Source organism: Apteryx mantelli, chromosome 2 (assembly GCF_036417845.1).
Source record: "Apteryx mantelli isolate bAptMan1 chromosome 2, bAptMan1.hap1, whole genome shotgun sequence".
Lineage (NCBI taxonomy): Eukaryota > Metazoa > Chordata > Aves > Apterygiformes > Apterygidae > Apteryx > Apteryx mantelli.
In genome coordinates this window covers 117,239,186-117,264,265 of record NC_089979.1, presented here as the reverse complement: position 1 = coordinate 117,264,265, position 25,080 = coordinate 117,239,186, and the positions used below count along the sequence as shown (strand labels likewise).

Here is a 25,080-nt window from a genome sequence, read left to right as displayed (position 1 = left end):
AGTTTATCATTTGCTGGTGCTCTGGTCCTGCCAGAGCCTGGAAACTCAGTCTAACTGATACTACATCTGTGTGTGCAGAACAGCTCATGTGAACCTGCAGTATTTTTAGTAAGGGGAAAAAATGTTATGTTTTTCAGAAATCTATCCATTGATTGTTATTTAACATAGTTAATGTTTATTAAATTATAGAATTATTTAAGGAAGCTCATATAAAATATAGTTCACAGTTCTAGCAGCTCTTGAGTGAGAATTACTGAAGTGGAGAATAATGTGCCTTTAATGAGAGTAGACTAAAAGCTTGTAGCTTGCAAATATTAGGGAAGAAATATATCTACCAGTAGAATTCGGCCTTTAAGATGTCATTATTCTCCTGGAAAAATTAATTTTTCAAATAGGAAAGAAATGTATCTGGCTTCAGCTTTTCTAGCTATATACAGTATAATGCAAATCTCTGCAGGTTGGAAGCCATGGAAAGTTCACTGAATCTGGCCCTAAATTTATCCTTTTCTTTTTCCCCCCACCTTCAACAGGAATGCATACAACTACAGCTCTCAAGTTTTCCTAGCTTACAAGAAGAAGATAAATCTAGTAAAGATGACTCCGAGAAAGAAAAAGAGAAGGATAAAAATAAAGATAAAAACAGTGAAAAAAACAAGATCAGAATGTTATCAAAAGGTGAACTTAAAAATGTTTAAATTGTTATAGTTATTTTTATAGAAGAGATGGTGTGTGTGTGTGTGCGTGTGTATTTTTATAAGCATGTATTTGTTTATTTGTGTATAAATATGCAGTGGAAGTGTTTTTATACTTTGAAAAATTCAGAACATGAAATGTATATGTGTGAGAGAGTTTTTCATATAAGCACTGGGCTTTGAAAGAGAGAACCCTCCCAAACAGAAGTTGGGGATGATGTTTATATTTTTTCATATAAAATCATTCTTCTGAATACTTTGTGTTGATGTAAACATATACGTGTAAATATATTCATGATTATATAAAAAATAAGTGTGAGGCTACAGTACACTTTTTTCCTATTAATGCTAATATACTGGCATGTCATTTGTGCAATGCAGGCAGCAGAGCAATGCTCTTCAATACAGCTCCTCTCCCATAGAGAATCTCTTTAAATCCACCCATGACCTTTAACCTGTATTGCAATCTGCTATTAGAGCTCTCCATCACCTATTACACATATGACTTCTACAGATTTTGCATCTAAACTTTTGTCTTTGTAATAGTTGATGGTACAAAATTACAGCATAATCTCTTTAAAATAATCATTGCCTACCTGGATGCAGATCCGCAGCTGGTGTGAATTGTCAGTTGGCTTCAATGGAGCTATCACAGTTCACCCCAGCTGGAGGATCTGCATCTACTTTTGAGTCAGGCTGTATACTAATGCTGAAAAATTAATTCTGACTACTGTCACGCATCACTATTACCTGCCCACTCTCAGACGTCATTGGATTTTAGTCTGTTAATGCAAATAGAATTCCCACTGGCAGGATGTGTCATTCTCCATTTATACAGTGTATATTAAGTGATTCAAAGATGTACTGATTAATAGACTTTTTTTTTTTTTTTTTGATGTAGTAGTTGAAAGGAAGAACTTGGAAGGGACTTGACTGGCTTTAAATGTTTCCTGTGATTTTGGAATGACCAGCACATTGTATCAGGATCTAGATTTGGTGCTTTGTTCTCAGTGGAACAGTAAAGAGGGAGCATGAACATCCACCTGGTGTTTCCTGGAGTAGATTTTTTTTTGCCTAAATTCCAAATGAACATTTTCTTTTTAGAACAGATGCTTACAGATTGTTGCTGGAAAATGGAATTTGATTTACAGTGTAGCTTAAACTTTACTGTTGAAATGAAATAAATGAGCGGGGGATGTTTGTTTTGTTTTTGCAGATTGCAGTCAAGAGTATACAGACTCTACAGGCATAGATTTGCATGAGTTTCTGATTAACACATTAAAGAATAACCCCAGGTAGGTACTTTCTGCATTATAGCTGGCACTCCTGAAAAAGTCCTAGGATTCTAGTAACTGTTTTATTAGTTCTGGAGACTGTTATGAGGAAAAAATAAAGGAGGTAGGATGGTAACTGAGCAGAAAGCTATCAAAAGTCATCAACTCCTATTCCCTTTCCATTTACCTACTGCTTAATTTCACTTTCGGTGACATCTGGTCTTTGTCTTTACCTTCTTTGCATATAGCATCTGGATGATTTTAGCAGTAATATTTTATAACCATTGCAGTTGGAGATTTGTATATGAATATAAAGTAGCTTGCTTTTGGCAGTGTTGTACACATTTAAGATCCTATGCACAGTGTCAAATTCTCCTCTTGGTATTCCCATAGTTTTCATTTGGAGCAGCAAGCTCATCTCAATGTTAAATTTGCCTCTGAATGTCTAAGGAAGGATCTGTAACATTTTTGTGTGTTGTGCTTTAAATGTTTGTTTCAACTGATTCTGTTAAATATGTGCCACGTAATTCTGCAATTATAGGAAAAACAGGAATAATTAGGTACGTAATAGCTTACATAACCTTTTGTATTGATGACAGAAGGTCCCTGAATTGTTTTATCTGCACCAAATGAGAAAGTTCAAAAAAGCTAAGGAGTAATAGTCTCAGTCAGGCTTAGAAAAATTGTATGTGTGGGAATACACTGGGGAAATTTTTGAATGTTTTTTGGCAGGAGGTGAAAAAAAGAATATCTGAGAACTTTCAAACAGAGCATTTTGATTGAGAAATGCTGCAGCATTGCCTCCTGGGAGTCATAGTTCAAAGACATTGTTCTCTATGGACTCTCTCTGACTAGATTAGATGTGCTCAGTCTCCTTACTTGGAGATCGATGCATAGTGAAAGATACGTTTCAGAAAAAATGCTAAAAATTTCTTTGGATAGCAGTCCTCATGAAAGAGCTACATTAGCTGGAAATCTCATTTTCGATCAAAAAATGATGAAGATGCACCAAAACTCTCCCTGGCAATCAGTCTTTCTGTGCAAGACATTGATCGCAGCCCTGTGTGGGTGGAAGCGCTCTCAGACCATGCCTGAATGCAAGGAAAAACTAAATCTGTCACTTAGTGAAAGCACAGAAGAGCAGACTGGAGTCTTCTCCAGATGTGCCAATGTAAAGCACATCTCATTTTGAATCAAGATGTCTGACAACATTAGTAAATTTGTCTTACAAATATTGATACTTTTTTTTTTTAGTCTAAAATGGCTGTTGGTAGTTGCTACAAATGCTTGCATTTCTTTTTGACAGGGACAGAATGATACTCTTGAAAATGGAACAGGAAATTATTGATTTTATTAGTGACAACAAGTAAGTTGAGTTCCACGCTTGGTTAAGTCGTGTGTGTTTTGGAATGCAAGCTGTGTGAGGGAGGTGCTCATGTCAGCCACAGTGCTAGTGAATGCTGTTACTAGCACATTGCAAGATCAGGCTTTTATTTCCTGACACATGCTGGTACTGCTTAAAATACAGTAGATGTAAAAGAAACCTTTGCATTGTGTTATGTCATAATTTTTCAGTGGCTTCCACTGGCTCTAGTGAGGCCCAAAAATGTTAGTAAAGCTTTCACTGTAGATGATGCAACTCAGTCATCTCTAAGTAGAGATGCACAGTCAAATGTGCTATCATGGAGTTTTGCCTGTTTGCTGTATTATTGCAATGTGTTGAAAACTAAAATTGAGCTTTGGTGGAAGTGGTCTTTGCTACTGTATACTCTTTTTAATAAAATGTTTCTACAGGTTTAAAAAATAGAGTCAGAGTAGGAGGAGAGGAAGAAAGAATACTGACGGGAAATAAACATTTTGTCAGTAAGAGAGAAAAAAAGAGTATTTGCCAAACTAGATCCCTCCAGCATCACCCTGCATCTGACCTTTGGGAGAAAGGCAGAAAGGAGTCATCAGTGTCTCAGCAAATCTACACTACTGTTTGTACAGAGTGTGGCAGTGGGTGGGCGAGTTCTTCCCGGTATATGAAATACCCAGTTGATACAATGTAGCATGAGCTTTGTTTGTCCAAATGTAGTGCATGGAAGTGTGTTTATAATAAACTGTGAATCTAATTGCTTTCTATTGCCTGCCTTGCTGTAGCAAACATTTATGTCTAAATGCATAAAGTAGAAAACTTCAGTTAAATTACTGTCCACTGAATTATAAAATGTATTGCTATTGTCATTTAACTATAGCTCTGAGGGAAATGTAATTATCAATGCGATTTGTTTTCTTTTTTCTAGTAATCACTATAAAAAGTTCCCTCAGATGTCATCATATCAGAGGATGTTAGTGCACAGAGTGGCAGCTTACTTTGGAATGGATCACAATGTGGATCAAACTGGAAAATCTGTTATTATCAACAAGACCAGCAATACAAGAATGTAAGTAGCAACCCTGTTGTGTTTTCCTTGTTCCCTTTCACAAGAGCTGGTTTCTACCATGACTGTCTGGCATTTTTTATATATTTTTTTGTGGTAAGAGTGAGTGCTGTTTATCGCTTTTGGGGGCAGGAGGGGAGTGCAGGGATGTCACTGCAGCTAGCACTGTGAGGTATCTGAGAATTTAAAGATATGTAGGAAGAAATCAACCCCCTTTGTTCCTTGCAAGAAATCTATATAATGTCTCGGAACATTACTTTCCCTGGCTGCTTAGGGCCACCACTTTTGCTATAGAAATGAATTCATTGCTTTACACGTCACCTGATTCGAAATAGGTATATTCCTAAATAACCCAAACATATTGTGAAGATAGCCTCTTCCCTCTAATTGGCCCTCTTTCCTTTCAGATTCGTTTTCTATCCAACCTGGTCATTTAGCATTTGGACCCCTGCCACCACTTGACACCATTGATTCCCTTTTTTCCCCTCCTCTTCTGGTTCTAGTTTATTTTCTTCACAGATCTTTCAGTATGACCACAGAGTTCTTATGGGGTATAAATTCCTTCAGATGGTTCAAATGAATTGAAAAATTTCTGGCAGGTTAAATTCATGCTGGCGTGCTTTATGCTCTCCTCCATGAGCGTGTGTAAAGCTAGCAGAAGCTCCGTATGAAGCGCCTTGGCTGATTCAGCAAAGACGCAGTCATGCGCCCGGGTCTAATTAGCATCAAACTTGTTCTGCCAAGTGCCGCTTATGTATTAATAGTCGTGGAACCATAGCCTCATCTCCCTCTTTACCTATAAACTACATAATGAGGAGGAAGTAATTATAACCGGGTAATGAAGTTTTGGTATCTGGTACTGGAACAGGAAACCCCCATTTGGAAATTGTGTACTTCCTGTATTTAATTAGTAGGAGAAATAAAAGCATCAATTGCTTTTACATATCTAGTAATTAAGGTGATTTACTTAGACTCAGTTGCAGAGAGTAATTTTTTTCTAAATGCTATTAGCTCCTATTGCAAAAGGCTCAGGTTTTGGTCTGGCAGAATCAAGTAGTGCCTCTACCCTAACACAGTGGTATTTGTTATTTCTGAGCCCTAAAAATTTTCCATGAATGTGAAGCGAATTTAAGAGCACAGACAAATGTTTTTAGATCCTTTTCATAGCCTATCCCTGAAATATGCAAGCATCTGTAAAGCAACACTTAAAAACGTCAATGCTTTTAAAGGTTTGAATAAAGCATGCTCTAATGGTCTGATTTTCAGAAGTCAAGAGAATTGCAGTAGCTTAGTAAAACTAAAAATCAAGATGCCAAGGTTTAGCCTCAGGATCTGATGATACCTGCCGCTGTACAAGGGCTTTGGATATACATAAGAGAAAGAAAGCTGGGTATGCAGCAAACCGGTGTTCACTTCTGAGCTGAAATGGGAACAATTTGTAGTCTCCTCTTGAACAAAACACAGTTAGCTATATTTTAATGTGTTTTAGCTATTCCTCTCTCCTTACGTTTGTCCCTTTCCCTTCACCTCTGTGTCACCTCCCTAGTGCAAAAACTGTTACAGATCTTTCCTCACAGCATTGCATTCCCCTGGTTAACTTCGATAACGTGATAATATCGCAGTAATATCTGTTAACATCTTGCTGTGTGTTGCTGTACATCTCATAGATGGTAGCATTGAAACTCCTCTTGGAAATGCTTGCAGCCCTTTCAGGGGACATTGAATTCCCCTTCAACAGTCAAAAGCTTGTCCGAGTGCTCTGGTGAAGCTGTGGCTTCTTGCATGGTGGGAATGAGAAAGTGGGTTGGTTTACCAGGCACTGAGTGGCATCTCTGTGGGCAAGCTCAGCGGACAGCACACTGCAGGAGTAGGACAGACTGAATGACCCTTTTGGCTTTGGAGGTGGTCATGCAAGCTGGAGGTGAGGCATGCAGCTAGACAAATTTGTTCTGACACCATTCATGTGCAGATGTTCCGGAAATAAATATAGAGCTTTTGCCTTCAATTTACTGAGTGAAGCCATTTTTTATGTACCGTATAAACTGCAATTTTTTCTCTTCTGCAGTGATTTAATGGTAGATAACCAAATCATATGGAGGTAGCATTGCATCATGGTGCTCCAGTATGTTATTTGCAAAATTTGATACTGTGCTAAAATAAAGCTTTGTAGAAGTAGCTCTTTTTTCATAATTGAAGGAGATGGCTTTTTTTCTAAATGTCCTAAGCTCTGACAGAAAATAGAGGTTATTATCCAGCATGAATGAGGGTTGATGAGAATTTATTATCCACAGCAAATACTGCATAAGATCCACATCTGAGAGAGTCCAGTGTGATTTCATGTGTTCTGCATTTCAGTAGTCTCAGAGGAAACAATTTTATGCAGTTCAGAATCAACACCAAATACAGGCAATGTGTTGACTCTATTAATTACTACTTGGAAAGTGTCCAGAGTACCGGAGATCGGGACAGTGACTGTTCAACATGGTTATACTGTACTATAAGCCTGAGTCTTGATTGTTTTATGCAAGTGTATGGAGGGCCCCAGAGACAGCTACTCTGAAGAAAGTTTGTGTTCTGACAATATATGATCTCCTTATCGCATAAGGTTTCCAAAGTACTTTAGCTGCATGTTCTGGAGAGGGAAGAACATTTGCTTGAGTTCTTGAAGTATTTATAAATTATGCATTGCCTGTGACTTTTCTGTGTGTGTGTGCATGTGTGCACGCACACATGTTTGGGAAGAGCATATGACTCTGCAGAGTCACTGTGTGGGCTTAAATAAGCGCTGTGTGGCTTATTTCTCTGGTTGAGCAAGGGTTTGTGTCACTTCTTGGCTCACACCTGCAGGCAATGAGTTGTTTCCTCCCTCCAGGCAATGAGGTGAATATATTCTGTTCAGCAGAGACCTCTTATTCTGACTGCCTGCAGGTGCTTGGGGGCACAAATGTCAGAAGAGTTAATGGCTTTGAGATGGATGGACTGGTTGGGAGAAGCTGGTAACAACGCGATCTTAGAGGTGCTGCAGCACAAAGTAGGGTCTGTCAAACTGAGGACAGGGATATGAATGGAGTAGACAGGGGCATTTAATTTCTTTCATCAACTGGCCACCTCAAGGGCAACATATGTCCACTTTTATGTACCCATGCCTCTGAAAGTACCTGCTTAGGGGTCTGGAAATTGAGAAAGTGCTTATTGGAGAAATTGTGGTTGGAAGGAGGGCTGTGGTTTTTGTGTAGTCAACTGTGCAGTTTTATGGAGAGAGGAAAATGATGGTAAAAATGCATCAGGACTTGATTTTCTCTGGGATTGTAATCCTGGAGCTTTAGTGACCGCTCTGAAGCGTCTCTTAAAAATGCAGCCAGACTATAATGACCATTTTGCAATCTGAACACTATTTATAACGAGGAGCTTAAACTAAGGTGGGTTTTGTTGTTGTTGTAATAAGAATAACTTGTACTGTTTATGAACCTTTTTTATGAAATGGAATACTAAAGCACAGAAAGATGTCCTCAAATAGTTGAATGTTATGTCAACCTTCATAAAGATAAGCGTGTACTCTGGTTTTCATTAAGGAATAGTGGATTTTAAAAATACTTTATCTTTCAATATGATATTTTAAATTAAGAGTGTTTTTTAAAAAAATAACAATTTCCCAAAAGAAATATCATTTTTCCTGATCTCATACCTTTTTTTTTTTTGAATTACAAGAGCTCAGAATTCTACTTAAAATGGGACATCTACTTTGTTCAGTATGAAATTGCTCTTGTGTTGCCATTGTATGTATATTTGTCTGTCATCTATGTCTGCCTGTCATCTCTCTAAAGTGTATCTAAAGATACATGAAAATGTATAGGGAATTTAAGTCAGTGAAATATGATATGAACAGAAGTTTGGAACAGAGGCAATATTTTAGATGAGCCATTCCAAATTAAAGCCAAAAAAAACTTGGATGTGTCCCCTTTTATTCCATATATGCCTTATAACTTTTAGAAAAAAACACTAGAAGCATTTCAGAGCATCTTTCAGCATTTGTTCATATTTTTATACATATCAGTTCAGTCAGGTTCATGCAGCTGATTATCTGTAGATACGTGGAGAAATGCAGAGGAAGTATGTTGAAGTGTTTGATAAATGAACAGGGTTTTCATTTGGTTGGGATCATCGAACATGTGCCAAGTATGTCTTTACCACAGCCCACACTTGCGTTCACATATATTTTTATATAAACATGAGTGGCAGGGTTAATCGAAATTGAGAAGGTGAAATGTTTATGATATGTAAATGTTGTATTTAGCTATTTTCATTCATTCTGAGGTGTAACACATTTGCTATGAATTTTATACCACTACTCACCTCTTCAGTTATGACTCTGTTTTTTTTTTTTTTTAAGAGCATCATTAATTATAGTCCTTGTAACATTTGGTTCTCTTCTATCTTACTCTATTACTACAAAAATGCTTATATAATATTGGCCCAATTAGAAGGTTTTCCTGTGCCTTTGAGATGATCCAAAGCTTTGGGCAACAGTAAGATGTTTTGCGTATTACAGGGGGTCTAGGGTTGAACTGTATCAGCAGAAGGAGACATACTGTACAATATGCACTATATATGTCATAACTAAAAAAGTAAGATAGTATATTCTGTTTTATTGTCTCCTCTGTATAAGAGTGATTTGAATCACAAACACAGAAGAAAAGTTCTCATCAGGCTACTTTGTGTATATGCTGTATTAAAAAGTGATTGTTTTGTAGATAGCACCTGTGCTACCCGAGGTGCGCTGGGCTAATTTCCCCATTTTACAACAAGAACCTTGACTTTAGTACAGGAACCTATAGACATGTCAATAAAATGGCATTTACTGAACATTGGCAATTTCAGTAAGGAATAATTTCCAAAAGATTTTTTTTTCCCTAGACTGATGTGCCAAGCAGACTCCTTGGGATGCCAAAAATTAGGGCCTCTGGAGCATGCAGAAAAGTATGCCATTCCCCTTGACTGAACAAGGTAGTCTTGAGCGCTCAGTCTAAATGACTTTTATTTCTTTAAGCAGTTGTTTGCCGACGGGAAAGACAGGACATTTTCCACACACAATTGGTAACAGTCTTTTTTAGTCAGGTATATGGTAGTAATTACAACTTTGAACTTGAATGTGTGTATCTTGTTTATTGTAAGGACTCAAGTCAAAGCAATTCAAAGCTTGCCAGAGAGTTTAAGGCCCACAGTTTTGTTTTGTTTTGTTTTCCATTGGAATACAGTGTAATTATCTGGGAAATGGCTTGCTGTATTATGTTGCATCTGCATTTAAAGACCTTATGGTCTCCTTGATCTTCATACACTTGCACAGACTAACGATCTCATGAGAGTAGACCCAGTGTTATGAAACACATGATACAGGAAAACATATATGTGAATTCCATTATTTCTGTTTTTATTTTTTTCTGTGAGGTTTGCCTTCTCTTCAAGGAGCTATGAAGTTGGTTCTATTTCTCTGTTTCCTATTGCAAAGTTACTTCTTTCCTGTGCTCACTACCGCACAATTGCTCCATGATTACTAAGAAATAAGCAAAAACCAGGTGTATATATATGCTTTCCCTTTCGTTTATAATTGCTGTTGCTCAATCAGAACACCAGTGTCAGGTGTTACCAATGTACAGAGAAATATAAGGGCATGTAGTAGATACATGCAATTAAAATGGAAAAACTGTATAACTGAGAAATAATATTCTAATTGACTGAGACATTTTGTTCCAGTTTAACATGCACTAATACATTAAGAAACTAAGGATTCAGGAAGAAAATCAGTAAAACAACAAAAATGAGATTAACTATGTAGCTGCATAAGTTACATAAACATATGTAGCTTTGAAGTAACAAATAGGTTACACTGGTTTTCATAGATTTATTTCTTCAACATTTTCCAAACAAAAAATAATCTCGGGATGAAATTAGGAAAGTGATTAAGAAAAAACTTTCTCAGTGTAATAATAATCCTGTAGGATGCAAGAGCTCAGTGTGCTGGTACTCATTGTGGTGATGCTTATACTTCAGCCTTTAGGGTATTGCAAGTCTTCCCTGCTTCCGCAGGCTGGGAGCTGCAGCGCTGAGGCGGGCAGTGAAGCTCCGGGGCAGGGGGAGGCTTTCACAGCCGAGAGCAAACGGGGAACTTCCTGGGAAATGCTGCATTAAGGGCAATTGCAGATTTCACTTTGAGATTCAGGAAATGTCTGCCTCCAGTAGTGCCCTGAACCTCCTGTGCACTGAAATGCCTCCGGTTTTTGTCACGGGCTGAAGTGGGAGAAGTGCCTTTGTTTTATCCAGTCGCATGGTGATAGGAGAAGTAATTCAAGGAATACTTACTTACATTGCTAACTGTTATGGGTTTTAGCAGTATATTAATATTATGCTACAGGCATTTGTTTCAGGCATGAAGTTGCCAGTATTTTGCTAAATACCTTATCGGGTGTTGTGCACATTGATGCTCATCTAGAAAAGATTTACCTCCCCCTGCCAATCTTTTTTTTTTTTTTTTTGGAACAACTTTCTTTAGCATAATGATATTTGATACAGCCTTTTGTTCTCAGCAGGCATTCTCTCGTTTAATCATGTGCCTGTTTTATTTGAAAGCTATAAAAGAAAAAAGTGCTTAGCATATCTGAGGTAGTGCTAAAGTTGACCCTTTTAATTACTGGCTTTGCTCTTATTGACCCTTAAATGCTGGCTTCATTCTTACTCCAATCAGTGGAAGCCGTGTACTGGACCCATGGAAATGATGTACTCTGTAAATGAGATGTTAGGGTTAATGAACCAGTTCTAATAGTTCCATTATTAAATTTTAGTCTAATGTAATTTATCAAAACTAAATTGTTTATAATTAAGGTGGGCAAGTACTTTACAGCTGTCTTATATTGTAATGAAGTATTAGTTAAGCATTAATCAGGGGACATTTATGTTTTTTTTTTCCTTTTAGTCTTTGCAATCACACCACTCTAATAGTGTAACCAGAAGGTTAAGATCACCTGCTCTTGTGTGGGGTGGTGGGAGATTATCCAGGAAAACGATGCTAAGGAATAGCAAGTAGATAATTCAACTGAGGGAAGCTCTTCCTTTCATAACTATTTAACCAACAGTTTTATGTGCTCTTCCAAACCATATCAGGAAAGTACCTGTTAATCAAACTGCTGTTTAGTCACGTTTATTAAAATTACTGGGGGCAGATCTGCAAATCTGAAATGGCGTCAGTGCTTTAGTCAGAAGTGACTGTACTTCAGTAGCAGATGAAATAATGTCTTTAAATCTGGGGTGTAGTTTTCAGAAATGAGGTGGTGATACTAGCAAGTGAATTTTTGAGGTGATCCAAATTGTTCTTAGTAATCGCCTTTTACACTTCTGCTGCCTGCCTTTTGTTTCATGTAGGAAATAGAGTCCATCTGTGTGGGCCATATCTATGACATGATCACTAGAAATAGAGCAGTATTGCGATTATTATTATTGAGAAATCTTTGAATGTTGCCTGTAAGCAAAGTCAATTGCTGCTGCTCCCTATTCCCAAGATAGGCTTTTAGGCTGTTTCTGAAAACTAATCAACAGCCAGCTCTCTTCTTCAGGCCAGTGACTGTTCATGGGGTAACTTTGATCCCTGAGTCCTTCTGCCAGAGATGGGGAAAATATTCATGGCCTGAAGTGGAATTAAGCACAAGAATGTATTATGTGACAGAGCAATAATTTGTATGCATGGGGCATTTCAAGAGAGCTAATGGTTTCTTCATTAGCCAGTCAGCTTTTGGGGAACTATGTTGCCTTTATGGGTAGTCTTCAAATCTTGGCTTAATTTCCTTTTTCCTTCTTTCTTTTTAATTTTTGAGCTTGTTAGATGTGAAAATGTAATTTTAAATAGACCTCTGCAGTTATGCAACATCCTAATTTTCAGCTACTTACAGAGTTTGCTACATCCTTAAAATCAAATATTAATGAATTCTATAATAAACTATGCTACCACTTATGAGCCTCTATTAGCTGGAAATAAATTGATGCTGTGCAAAATGTTCAGCCTAGATAGAAATCTTGACTATTAAGAACTAAATACAATCCAGGGGAGTGGGAGCTGGAGCAGCAAGTCCCACAGGTACAGAAATAATCTTAGTTCGATCACAGGACAGCAGAGCATTTTGAAGCCCTTAAAATGGATAGAAGGGTTTGCAATGCAGCCCCGTGTAGCAGAAGATCATATTTCAGTTTGCCTGTGGCCTGCTAAGGTCTCGCATAAGTTCAGAGCAGGGTTGCAATATTCTGGCCCAAAAATACTGGCTGAAATGTTGAGGTCTTTACTGAGGCAAACTCTCAGGGAGTCAAAATGTGCCGTGTTGTTGCATCTGTAGATTAAAACAGGATGACTTTCCGGGATTTGTGCTTTAGGAAGGCCTGTGAGGCTCATGGGTTGTGCTATGATACGTTAAACAATAATTAGATTGCTTGAACACCACGTACTCGGAGAGACTGCAGGATCTGGCCCTCTGCTTGGCCCTAGTAGAGAATAACTTGGCACTGAGTAGATTCAGTGTACGCTGTCTCTGTCTGTCCTGCAGACATCAGGTTCTCCATCATTTTCGTAATTGGAAATGCTGCTGGTGCCAACCCCGCTGAAGTCATGCTGCTAGGGTACTAGAACAGAAAACTTTGTAGGGAAGAGAGTTTTTTTATAAGTGAAAATTAATTGAAGGGCCTGCTCTGAGGAGTGGGAGACAGTGCCAGAATAAACCTCACACTCTCCGAGGGGGGAACGACACTACTTCTGAGTAGTGTTACCAGTTCTGTTACTTTCGGTCTTGTCAGATGTATCTGATCACTGATCTTTTCAGAGGGAGAATGCCTGTCAGAATAACTTGTCAGTTTTAATATCTTTGCTGTTTAATAACAAATTGGGAACTTGTTCAGAGTTCAGACTCTTGCCTGAAAAATGATTAAAAAGTCGTCTTTAACCAGGAAGAATGTAGCATTTGGTATTTGGCTTTTTACTGTGCTACAGAGAAGGCAGCACCTTGATGGAACTGTCTTGTACAGGATTGATTTTTTTGATGGCTTCCAATGTGCTCTTACCATCGTAACTGAAATTCTTGGTGACTCATACTATGAAAGCAGCAATCTGTTAATGAGGCTTTTACTTTCAGGTGCTTGAAATGCCATCTTGAGTGGTTTTAAGTTGTGATAGTGTAACTGAGCTGTACTTTAACCATTTTCTGTGTTTAAATTCCCACTCTAGTTCTTTTAAACTGTATTTGAGTATCCTTCATCCCCATAACACACGAAACATATGAAGGTTCTAATTATTGGGCCTTTTTTCTTAGAAATGTTATTCTGAGAGGACTTAATCAAATAATTTAATTTCTAGGGCTGAAATTCTGCCTTACATCATTTAGATGGAGCCCCTTGACAATGAGGATATTTGCTTGCACCTTTTCTGAATGTGCTAATTCATAGAATATGTCCATGTTTTCATGATCAAAAAAGTCATTTGCACTACAAATAATAGTTTTGGCCCAAAATATAAAGTAAGGAAACAGTAATGCTTATGTAGTTTTACTGTGGCTGTAAAATAGCACCCTATGAGGGCATCCAGCATAAAACCAAAAAAAAAGCACAGCAGGCAGATGTAGCAGATATTCACAAGCTAGCAAAGCAAGAAAGGGCACCATACTGTGTCGCAGCATGCCTTCAAAATAGAGGCCAGCATCATGTCGGACGGAGCAGTTGCTTTAATTAAAGACAAATGCAAATAACAAGATAAGATAGTTAAACCATCAGAGCACCTGCATAACAGTGCCCTAAATCTTCACAACTTCTCTGAATCCTGTCTGCAGCAGCGCTTCTCCCCAGCTCTCACTGTCCCATTACTCTCCTGATTTCATACCTGCATAAGAACATTTTTGTCGGTTACGTATTTCATTTGCCAGACAATGATCCTGCAGGTACCCAAGGGTGGTTTTTTTGTGCATTCTTAGCCCCATAACCCTACCTATCTTTTACTCTATTTATTCAGGAGAGGAATATTAACCTGTTGTTTCCTTTTAAGTGCATTAAATGAACATCACATTGCAAATGTAAAGCTGCTCATTTTTTTCAGACTTTTGGACACTGCAGCAATCTCCACTTGTGAACTTGCTTGCCAACCTTCCATTCCTTCAGACAGCTGCTTCACTATTACCTGTGCTGTTTTTGCAAATAATATGTGCTACAGCACTTATGAGATTTTTTACTACATCAGGCACTGTACTGATAGCCATCTTTTTTACACATGGTGAGGTTGTTGCTTCTTTTGAAAGGGATCTTGCAGCAGCCTGTGCACTGTGGTGCTGTCAGAAACACATGCCTCATAATAAAGATTTATGTGCTATATAAGTCAACCCTGATAATTCCAGATTGCTTGTGTGCTTTGCTAATACAATGACAAAGTCCTTAGAAATGTAACATTTAAAGCTCACGCTTGTCCTTTTTCATTTGTCCTTTTGGTGTGGTATCTGTTTCCTGCTTCTTAGCCAATTATTTCAGAATTAATTAACTTATTTCAAATGCGTGCACATTTTTTCCATTATTTCATTTTTTATCCCAGTATAAACAGAGGTTTATGAAAATGCATGAATATGTTTCTAAACATAGCACAGGGCAAGAAAATGCCCTGCAACTTATTTAGTTCATGTTTCCTGATATCTGTTACCACTTTACAAAATATTTTTTTAAACTGTAATTGATTAAATATTGAATACCTGGCTAAGATGCATACAGAGGTTTGGGGGGGGGGATTGTTTTTTTTTTTATTACTATCTTACAGTTCCCTCCGAAGCAAAAGCATTAAATAAGTAAGTATGGGGGAATTCTTTTTAAAAATCCCATGTAAAAAGTAAGCCTGAGGGACAAACTGTCATACTAGGATAAATTGAGAGGAACACTATTGAAGCAGCTGGAAGTAGTTCACCTTGAAACCATCACACTGATGGTAGAAAGCTCTTACACTGGATGTTGCTATCAAAAATCTTTCTTTTTTTTTTTTTTTTCCTTCTGACAGGCAGAGGTGCTTATGTGCTTGTTCCAGATATACCCATTCCAAAATATAGGCTTTGTTGTACGGAATGAATCTTGAAAATTGTCTTTCAAGGTTTTGCTTAAGTAAGGACTGCAGACATATTTTAAGTAACTATTAAATGAGAACGGAAAATGATAATAGCCAACTTGAAGAACAAAAATCAAACACAAACATCATCTAAAAAAGGTAGCGATGGGGTCTTGTTCTGTTGTAGACCTGTTACTGTATATCTGACTCTGTGTTTAACTGCTCCCAAGTTATATCTCAGCATTAGTCTAGGCTTAGAAATAAAAAACTTGACCCGTATCTTAAAATGATCAGTATAATGTTATCCCCACACAAAAATGAAGCTGAAAGAGTTGAAATGACCATTGAGAAAGAGCACATCCACTAGAAATGGGGAAGTAGCGTTGCCCTGAGGTTTTGCCTCAGCACTCTCCGCAGTCTGGATCTGGCAGTGAGGTGAAACACACAGAAGCACTCCTGAACTGGAAGCACTCGGGGGGAAACACGGAGATACCTGTTGCATAAGGCCTCTGGGAATCGAGTAAGCTGATCACTCACCAAAAAGCTATTTCATAATCTTTCCTTTCCCTCGTTTGGCTGTGAAAGGCAACGGGGTGTAAATGATTACCCAAGGTTTTGAGAGAAACATGAGCAGGCTTTGCGGAGGTCTGCCGAGAGTTGGAGAAATCGGGACAGCTCTGCCCTGCAAATGGTTCGGGTGCTGGTGGGAACCTGCTACAGTTAATTCCCATGGGCACCCTGATAACATTACCTGAGCAGCTGGGCCCTGCCACTGGCAGCTGGGTGAGCAGAGAGGCTGTCTCATCTGCGGAGAAGGCATCGGTAGTGAAAACTGTTGATTTAGGAGAGCGTCACTTGGAAGGAAGAAATGTGCTGTGTTACAAAGCACGTAGCTGGAAAGGCAAATATCTAACTGAGCTACCTGAAAAATTGCGGGAAACATTAAATGAGTTGATAGGTATCCCAACATATGATTTCCCTGTTTAGAAAAAGTACATCTCTGTCTTGTTAAAGAAGAGTTTGTTTGCATCTGCCACTGCAGAATTACATGCCCCAACCACTCTACTGGGTCACGCTGTGGGAAAACTCCAAGATCTGACAATATGACACTGTACCCTTTTTGTCTTGAGCTGCGCATAACTGCCAGAAAGGCACCATACATACTTACAAGGCAAGCCAGAAGACTTGCTTACTCTGGATTTGGGAAGCTCTGACAAATGGTTCTGTATCGTTCTAAACTGGTACTGTCTTGGTTTGTGATCTGTTGTATCCAAGATAGTAATCTGTATCATTTTTCTCAGTGGTCTTACAGGAAGTGTAGAAAGAGAATAGGAAAAAATGGAGAAATAGCATGTTTGCATGACCAAACAATGATTTCAGAGTATGTCTGTAAGTCTAACATTTAGGTATAAGGCTTTCAAACAAAAAAGATGTATATAGCATGATTTTTATAAGCTGCTACACTTCGGAGCATTAATTTTCAGTGAAGATTTTGAAGGAGAAATAGGCAAAAGAAAAAGCATAGAGGGCAGTTAGGAAGAAAAGGAAGTATGTAAATGTTCTATAGTGTCATATTTTTCCCAGTCATAGAAATATGGAGAGAAGGTTAGATAAGATTTTGAGAGATTATTCCTTTCTCCTCTCACACAGCAGGACTAACTCTTCCTCTGTTAGACAGATGCATGTATAACATAATAAAAACTTCCATGGATATAGACTTGTGTTCCTTGTGACACCACTATACTGTCAAATATAGTGTATAGCATTAAATATAGTGTACATATGCAACATGAATATAAAATACAATATACAAATGTAAGGAAGCAAGCTAACATAGGATCCATATTCTTTCTGTGTTATACTGTAATGTCTGTGTTGTTTGTACATTAGATACAATTTGTCAAGTGGTATAGCAGAAGAGAAAAGTAACAAGAATAGTATTGAGTAAGAAATGGTCCTGTGTTTTTGTGAAGTTGCATTTCAGGGCATAGATGCTTCACTTCCTCCAGTACTGTCAAGCAATGAAGATTTGGATGATCAAAAGGCTGTATTAAAAAAAAAAAAAAAAAAAAAAAGCCATTGGGATTTTTTTCTTTATGTTGTTTCTGAGGTATAATTAGGTCACACTTTCAAGCTTTCTCAGTAAAATCCCCAAATTGCAAAAATCCCATTGACTTAAAGGAAATTAGTATTTCCTCCTTAGCTTTTTGGAGTAGTGGATATTGAGGTTCTCATGTGATTTAGTGATTCCAGATATGGGAGCCAAATGAAATACTGAATGTTAGAGAGGTTGTCAGCACTCTTTGCAAGCATATATTCGTGTGTGTGTTTTCTAGCACACCTTAGTTAGCACGTAGACGGGATAGATTTTATAAGTTGTTTTGTTCTTCTTTTTTTCCCCCGAAGATCCCTACATGGAACCTAATAGTTGCCAGTTAGGGTATACAAGCTACCAGTAAGGTCTTTAGAAATAGTCAGTGTCGCCTCACAAAGTCCATGCAAATCCCATTTTCACCCCTTACAATTAAACTGAGGTGTGGTTGGGTGTGAAGGTGTAAATTTGGCAACCAATGTTGTCAATTTAGGGCCCACATAAGATGAATTCACTGCATCTGCTGCATTTCTGTAATTATATACTGTGTTATATTGGTATATTAACAGTATACTGCATCTTACTCCAAATTACATATTTATCTTCCACTTTTCAAGCAGTTGATTCATCTGAAAATTCATAAACTAATGCAACAGATTCCCCAGAATAAATACAGTGGCTTCACTTCTGTCTAGCAAATGCATCATACAATTATTAAGGGACTTTACAAACTTTGAATGTAGAATTTGCGCTGATTTCCTTTGGAGAACCAGACACAAGTCTTTACAGAGTCAACCTCTTCTCTGCCCAAAATGATTAGAGAATTTGCTTCCACTGATAGTAGGATACAAATAGCAAATAAAGTTTAAAACCAATATTACATTTTTGCAAGAAAATTTGCAGTAAACAGCACTGCCAAAAAGCTATATGCAAATACCTCTGAAATACCTTCTTTAAAGTAGACCCTACTTTACATTTCTTTCAACTGTGTGTCCTTTTCCGAATTTGAACATTTGAGCACTTAGTGACAGAGGCCTGCAGATTGGCTTGCCTTAAGATATTTGTTGCTGCGGTATCCTATTTCTCACTTGAAAGTCTTCCCTCAGGCTTTCCAGCCTTATAAACTGAGCTAGCTGTGGTGTTCCCCACCTAACGTGTAAGCAGGACCCCAGGACAACTGCAAGGGACGGCTCTCCCCCGACGCACCCGGCACCACTGGGCTCCCAGGGGCCCTGCACATACGCAGCATCGCTCTGCCCAAACACAACTGCTTGTCACAGCTGGGGATTAATCACCTGTTTGGCTCGTAGGTTATTTTTATTAATAAACGCACTACTGAGTCACTACTTCTCAGATTATCTTCTGACAGGTGGAAATGTTTTGTAAATAGTAAATGAAGTGAAAATTTGGTTTAAAAAAATAATGCTATGAAGTATGAAAAACGTCTTGTTATTTTAGTTGTTGAACAGAACATTTCCCACATTTCTTTTCAAGCCTTTTTTCTCTATTTTTTTTCTTCTTCTCTCCATTTCAAAGTAGATCCCAGTCATTTATTATGCTAAGTATACAGTTTATTAGATGTTTAGTAGATAGCTTACAACAGTAAATTTTACACTGATAGTGCAATTGCAGAAGCTTTGTTTGTGCTTTAAGAAACAGTTAAAAAAACAGAAAAGTAACATTCTTCAATCACTCATTTTAAAGCGGAATATTTGAGGGATTCTTCTTTTCTGACCATGGAGACATAATGCTTTTTAATGGGAACAAAGGCAGAACAAATCCATTAATATGTTTTTGTAGCATTTCTGTTTATGAGCAACCACCACTGCATTTACTGGCCTGTTACATTAGAAAACTATACAGAGAACCATGCTGCACTGGGGTTTCCAAAAAGACGGGTATTAAGGCATCAGAGGACTCTGACAATGTTCCCACATTGGGGCTGGTATACAGATGAGTGCTAAGCACCCGCAGCTAATGGGCAAAGGATTCTTGAATTCTCAAAATCTGTGGAAATCAGGCAGTTAACGTTTTGTTGCTTTGTCACAAAACATGAATTTTGATCAGAAGTTGGAGCCCTTCAAGTTCAAATGCATACAGAAAGCAAGGTAGAGCTGCTGTCTCTTAAAATTTTATATTTCTAACAGTTCATTACAAATATTTCCTGTACATCTGACAATGTACTGTTACGGACTGCAACTGTGTGGCATGAATGTGTGCTGTATTTTGATTTGAAATACATTGCTGATGAGTTAAGTACAAATCTGTATGATATAACAAAACCTGGTGGCTGACTTAAAACATTGGGATTTAAATGTTTACTTTTGAAATAAAAGGGAGATGAGATTTTATTTTGAAGTTTGCAGGAGACTTTTTTCCAATTATTTACAAAGCCACCACGTTCTGGAAACTCTACTTTTGATTTCTTCTCAATGGGTCTGCTGATGTTAGTGGAGGTTTCACGTATATGTACAAAATTTTATGTATGTGTCTCAAAATAGACACGCACATTTCCTACAAGCATTGCTGTTAGAAACAGAAGTGCTCCCTCCGCAGAGCACGAGTTTTGCGTTCCCCGATAGAAGCGTATTGCTGCTTTGGTAAATCAGCTCGGGATTTAACCAAGCCTCGATAGGGGATGCCAGTGCATGAATTCTGGTTCCTGGTTTCTCAAGGCTGCCGGTTGCCCTGTGGAAATTAGTGGGAATTAAGTGTGTTTGTTCATTTGGGTGTAGGAGCAATGTGGTATGCGGCGTTATTAACAGCTGCAGGTTCTGACAGGTCCTGGCTCGATGACGTGAGGTGCTGCTTAACACTTGCTTTCTCTTCAAGGTATAAACATGGAAGGACATGGAACAGTTCCTCCCAGCTTGTGAACCTGAAAATGTTAAGCTTTTAACTAGTAGGATGTGGCTCTTTAAAAGAAAAATTTTTAAAAATGCCTGGGTGAATTTAAAATCAGTGAGCTAATTGATACTCTATGACTGTTCTGGAGTATTTTCCCCACTTAACAGTGATGAGATAATTATTTGTTTAAGCAAAATACCATCAGTCCCTCCAGTCATCAGTTTCATTTATTAGGAGTGAGAGACTCTTGTTTTTGTTTTAAGATTTGTATCTGTTTTTCCTTACTTTTAAAGGTAGATATGTTTCACTAAGTGGCGGTGTAGCTGGAGGTCACAGCTACCGAAGGAGCAAATTAACATACTGTATGTTAATTTGTTTTCTCGTCCTTCGGTGACAGTGAGGAGAGTCTAAATATTTCTGTGACTGAGACTTTGAATTCCTGCTCCTTGCTCCATATCAACAACAAAAGCTATTTATAGCAATAACAGTTAGCAGCAATAGAACAGCGGCAGACAGCTATAGGCAGCGTCTCATGATGACCACAAATGTTAACTGATTTTGCACTAAATGCCTCTGTGAAAACAAAGAGCACTGAGAAATCAAAGCAAAACCAAAAAAAAGATTTTTTTATTGCTATGTTTTACTTTGCTGGCAGACCAGAGCAAAGGTTTTCTGAACATTTAAAAGATGAAAAAGGTGAAGAATCCCAGAAGCGATTTATCTTGAAGCGAGATAACTCTAGTATTGATAAAGAAGACAATCAGGTTGGTTCTCGGTTCGAGAGTTGCTGAAATTGTTCTGTTCTTGCAGGTGGGCTGACTGATGTTATTGTTGTTCTTTTGTTGTTGCTCTCCTCCTCCTCCTCTCCTGTCCCTGTCTTCCGCTTCTCCTGCCTTGGGCACACGGTGGAGAGCCTCGAGCCCCGGCGTGATCGCTTTAGCGGTGGCAGTGTGTGGGTTTGCATGGATGGTTTGCTTGGCACAGGACTTGCTGCATGTCAACCCGGTGGGGGGACTGCCCAAGGCTCCCAGCTGGCGGGAAGGCTTTGTCCGTCGCATTTCTCGATGTCTCATGTGACTACGGCAGTTGTCCCCCCTCCCCGCAGCTTGCTCCTTCAGTTGTGCCTGTTCAGAGCTGGATTTCAGGACGGACCGATAAGAAACTGGTGTAGCCAAAAGGGAGAAAAACAAAACAAACAAAAAAAAACCAAAACAAAAAAACATTTTATGGTGAGGCCAGGTTGATTTTTAAACCACCCTAAAGGAAGTTTTGACCAAAAATAAATCGTTTTCATCTTTTAGTTCCCCCCCTCCTCCTGTGTCCTCACCATGTTTTACTGTCCGTGTGATTTATTTGCTTGTTTTGCATGTACTGTGGCAGCACTCCTCCTCTCTCTGTGTTGCTTGTAACATAACATAACACCACATTACCTTAGACAAGTCTGATGAGTAGAGGAACGCCAGGGCGATGTGTGCATTTGTGCTGCCTTTAAAAGCAAGTGTTGTGCTGTTTCAGCCTAGTGTAAGCTGTGTATGTGAACGATACTAACAAAAATCAAAAAGGGTTCTGACACGAATTACTTTAATGAGAAAATTCTCACAGGTAAGACAGCATATGTTTTCTTTGCTTAGGTTTATATTTGTGGAGGTACCTGCCAATGAGTCTCTCATTGCCACTCTCCTTCATGTTTTCGGTAAAGGACTAATTTTCCTTTCTTTTTTTCTCTTCTTTTTTTTTCCCCCTTTCTTTCAATTGTATTGAAAGCAGCCTTTCAGTTACGCTGCATCTCAGTTGGCTTTGCAGGCAAAACCCAAACATTTTCAGGGCGTGATGAACGTGGGAATCAGCCAAAGGAAGGCAGCATATTCTGTTTACAAGGTGCTGTGGGGAGAAGGAGCAGTGCTTAAAACCTAATGGCAAATAAAGCACTTTTTGCTGGGTGTCCTCCTCTCCTCCCTCCCCTTCTGCCCAGGGCACAGCCATTTTCAGCACCGTGGTGATTCTTTTCCCGATAAAGTTGAAGTTGAGGGTTCTTTTTGGTATGGAAATGGTTAAAATTGTTGTGCCAAATATTTTGGACTTCTCCTCCTCCTTGTAAATGTAGACTTTGGGTTTCTCTTAGGGTTTATAGCTTAGTTCTTACTTCTTAGTGCTTAGTTTACCTCTTTTCTTCCTCAATTTCGTAGGCAGCTAATTACTCCCTGCCCTCCCATTCCTGGCAGCCAGTAGGAAAGCTGAGAAATCTTATCAGTCAACAGCAATGGCACTTAGGCACGGGGTGAGATCTGAATTTAGGACTGCAGATTCACAGAAGTCATGCAGAAAGCCTTATTTCAGCCACTCAATCTAAGAATGCTCTTTCAGTGTCTACCTGGAAACCCTAGGGCACCCAGCATATCACGGTGCTTTGTACACCACCTTAGGATTGAAAGCTATCGTTTTCATGCTTCATTTGTTTAAATGAACATTTATTATTCTCAGCTGACAGTTACTTAACTGCAGTTTTTAACAGCTCAACTTATATAACCCTCCTGGTTTTTTTTCTGCTCAGCAAAACAGAATTCTTCCATTTAGAGATGACAGACGAAGTAAATCAATTGAAGAGAGAGAAGAGGAGTATCAGAGAGTGAGGGAGAGAATATTTGCACAAGATGTGAGTAGTTGTTTTAATTGCCTCTTTAGTGCCATATCTTTATCAGTAGTCAGACAGTATTCTCCCCCTCCGACATTAACACTGCAGCTGGATTGCACCGTGGAGTTGGAGATGATAGGGAAAGATGATTGAAGCAAAGGGTTTGAGATGAGTTCATGAAGTACGTAGATTGATTTGTGGAGCAGGAGATGAAAAGAGTTACAGAGAGAAAGGAGAAATGTAGATAAAAGATCAGGCCCAGCATGTTGTCTGGGGAGTGCTTATCCTGTTTCTTTGAATGTTTGTGTTTGTGTGGTCTAGGCTTTCTTCTTTTTTCTTCTTTTTTGCCAACAAAAGAGCAGTGATTTAAATGGGCACTCTCAATAATTTTAGATGCCTGATTTATTTCATATTTGTGTCAAGTTGGATCAAATTTGTCAAGTGGCATTCTGCAAAGCTTCCTCACGGTTATTTCTTTTGGACCAGTGTTGTAGAACTAAGATGCTAACACCAAAAAAAAAAAAAAAAAAAAAAAAAAGTTAAACATGAAGTTGCAGAGTTTTCCTTTTTTTTTTAATGACTAATTAAGGAACCCTATTTCTGCTGTCAAAGAGTCATGTTGCTGACAATTCTGAAAAGAATAAAATGAAATAGGTAATATAATTCCTGCCTTACTGAAAAATCAATGCTTGCACAACAAGCAAGACTGTATTGCTAGGGGAAAGCATTTAAATGTGAAACATCTGTGAGTTGTACCTCATGCTCCTGAAAAAAGGAGCAAATCATAAACTGCCATACTACTGTAATGATGGAGTCCTAAAAGGAAAAAAAAAACAAAAAAAAAAAACAGAAAAAGTCAGTATTTTGTTTTATGTCACATCACAATGGGAGCCTTGTCCCTTAAAGGAATATGGGAACAAAACCAATTGAAACTGTTACTGAAAATTATATTTGACAGTGTCCTTTTAAATTAAAACTGTTCATTAAAACTGTTCACAGGATTAATAATATTATTTTAGATATCCTTTTATTTTGCTCTCGTTTTGGAGTTGCACCCATTCAAGTTATTTTTCGTTAGCGGAATACATTGTACAGTTTAAGGTGTGTATTGTCTCACTTGTGAGCGTATTTACCATGATAAGTAACTGGGCTTGTTAGTAAGTAGCTCCTCATATCTAAATGATTTTAGCCTGGCTTCTTCTTCTTTATTGACTGAGAAAATTCCAGTAGAAGCTAAGGCCCTTCCGTTTACATTTTGCTTTCAGCTTGTTGGTCTGATGTAAATGTTGCTACAGTATATACAACAGGGTTATTGAGTCATTCAAGGGCTCCAAAAGCCTCTTTCGCAAACTGTCTCCTATATGAAAGTTATCATTTGGGGCTTATTACAAAGGAGCTTGTACAATAATAGAAAATCTTCGGGTTTTGAAGCAGACTTCAAGTGAGGCAAAATGTTGTTAAAAATACCATATGGGAAGCTGTTGCCAAAATAGCAGTTTGTATCACAAGCAGCAGCTAGAAATGAGAACCAGGCTGGGAAACTCAGGTGGCTGGGAAACTCAGGTGGCTGGGAAAGTGTGCTGAAATTCATTGCACAATGGGCTATTGTTTATACATTTAGAGACTTGAGTTTTAAAGACAGGCAAGCGCTGAGCATTTTAATTGCCCACAGCAGGAGGTTGACGTGGTCCACTGGGTTAGTATCGCAGAGTGGCAAGGCCTAAGTAACCGTGTGGTTTGTCGTAGGAATTTTAAATGGATTGGGAGTGAGCAGTTTTAAAGATCAGCAATGTAGATATCTCTCCCTCTCTCTCTAATATCCACTCATTTGCTATTTCTCCCTGCTTATTGCAGGGGTTAGTGAGGCAGCAATGCATCATACTGCAGTAAATTTCAGCAAGTTGTGCTAATAATATGAATAGCTATATTAAGAGGAATATATTTCTTAGCTGAGTCCTTCCAAGTGGAGCATTCCTCACAGATGAGGTCTTTTCTAGGATTGTGTCAGTGTTTGTATGC

At 38.4% G+C, this 25,080-nt stretch overlaps 1 protein-coding gene across 13 annotated transcripts in view; it reads left to right on the top strand.

The window, feature by feature from the left end:
• The window catches only part of ARPP21 (cAMP regulated phosphoprotein 21), a 146,144-nt gene that overhangs the window by 44,884 nt on the left and 76,180 nt on the right, over window positions 1-25,080 (top strand). For 11 of the 13 annotated variants that reach the window (XR_010883446.1, XR_010883445.1, XM_067291300.1 and 8 more), the window contains exons 6-10: window positions 531-675; window positions 1,909-1,987; window positions 3,273-3,332; window positions 4,252-4,392; window positions 21,085-21,193. Coding sequence is in view for 11 of the 13 variants with exons in the window: in XM_067291300.1 (XP_067147401.1) it covers window positions 531-675; window positions 1,909-1,987; window positions 3,273-3,332; window positions 4,252-4,392; window positions 21,085-21,193 (534 nt within the window). In the remaining 2 variants the exon portion in view is untranslated. The remainder of the gene's footprint in view (window positions 1-530; window positions 676-1,908; window positions 1,988-3,272; window positions 3,333-4,251; window positions 4,393-21,084; window positions 21,194-25,080) is intronic. The other 2 variants (XM_067291304.1, XM_067291305.1) reach the window with 2 other exon arrangements.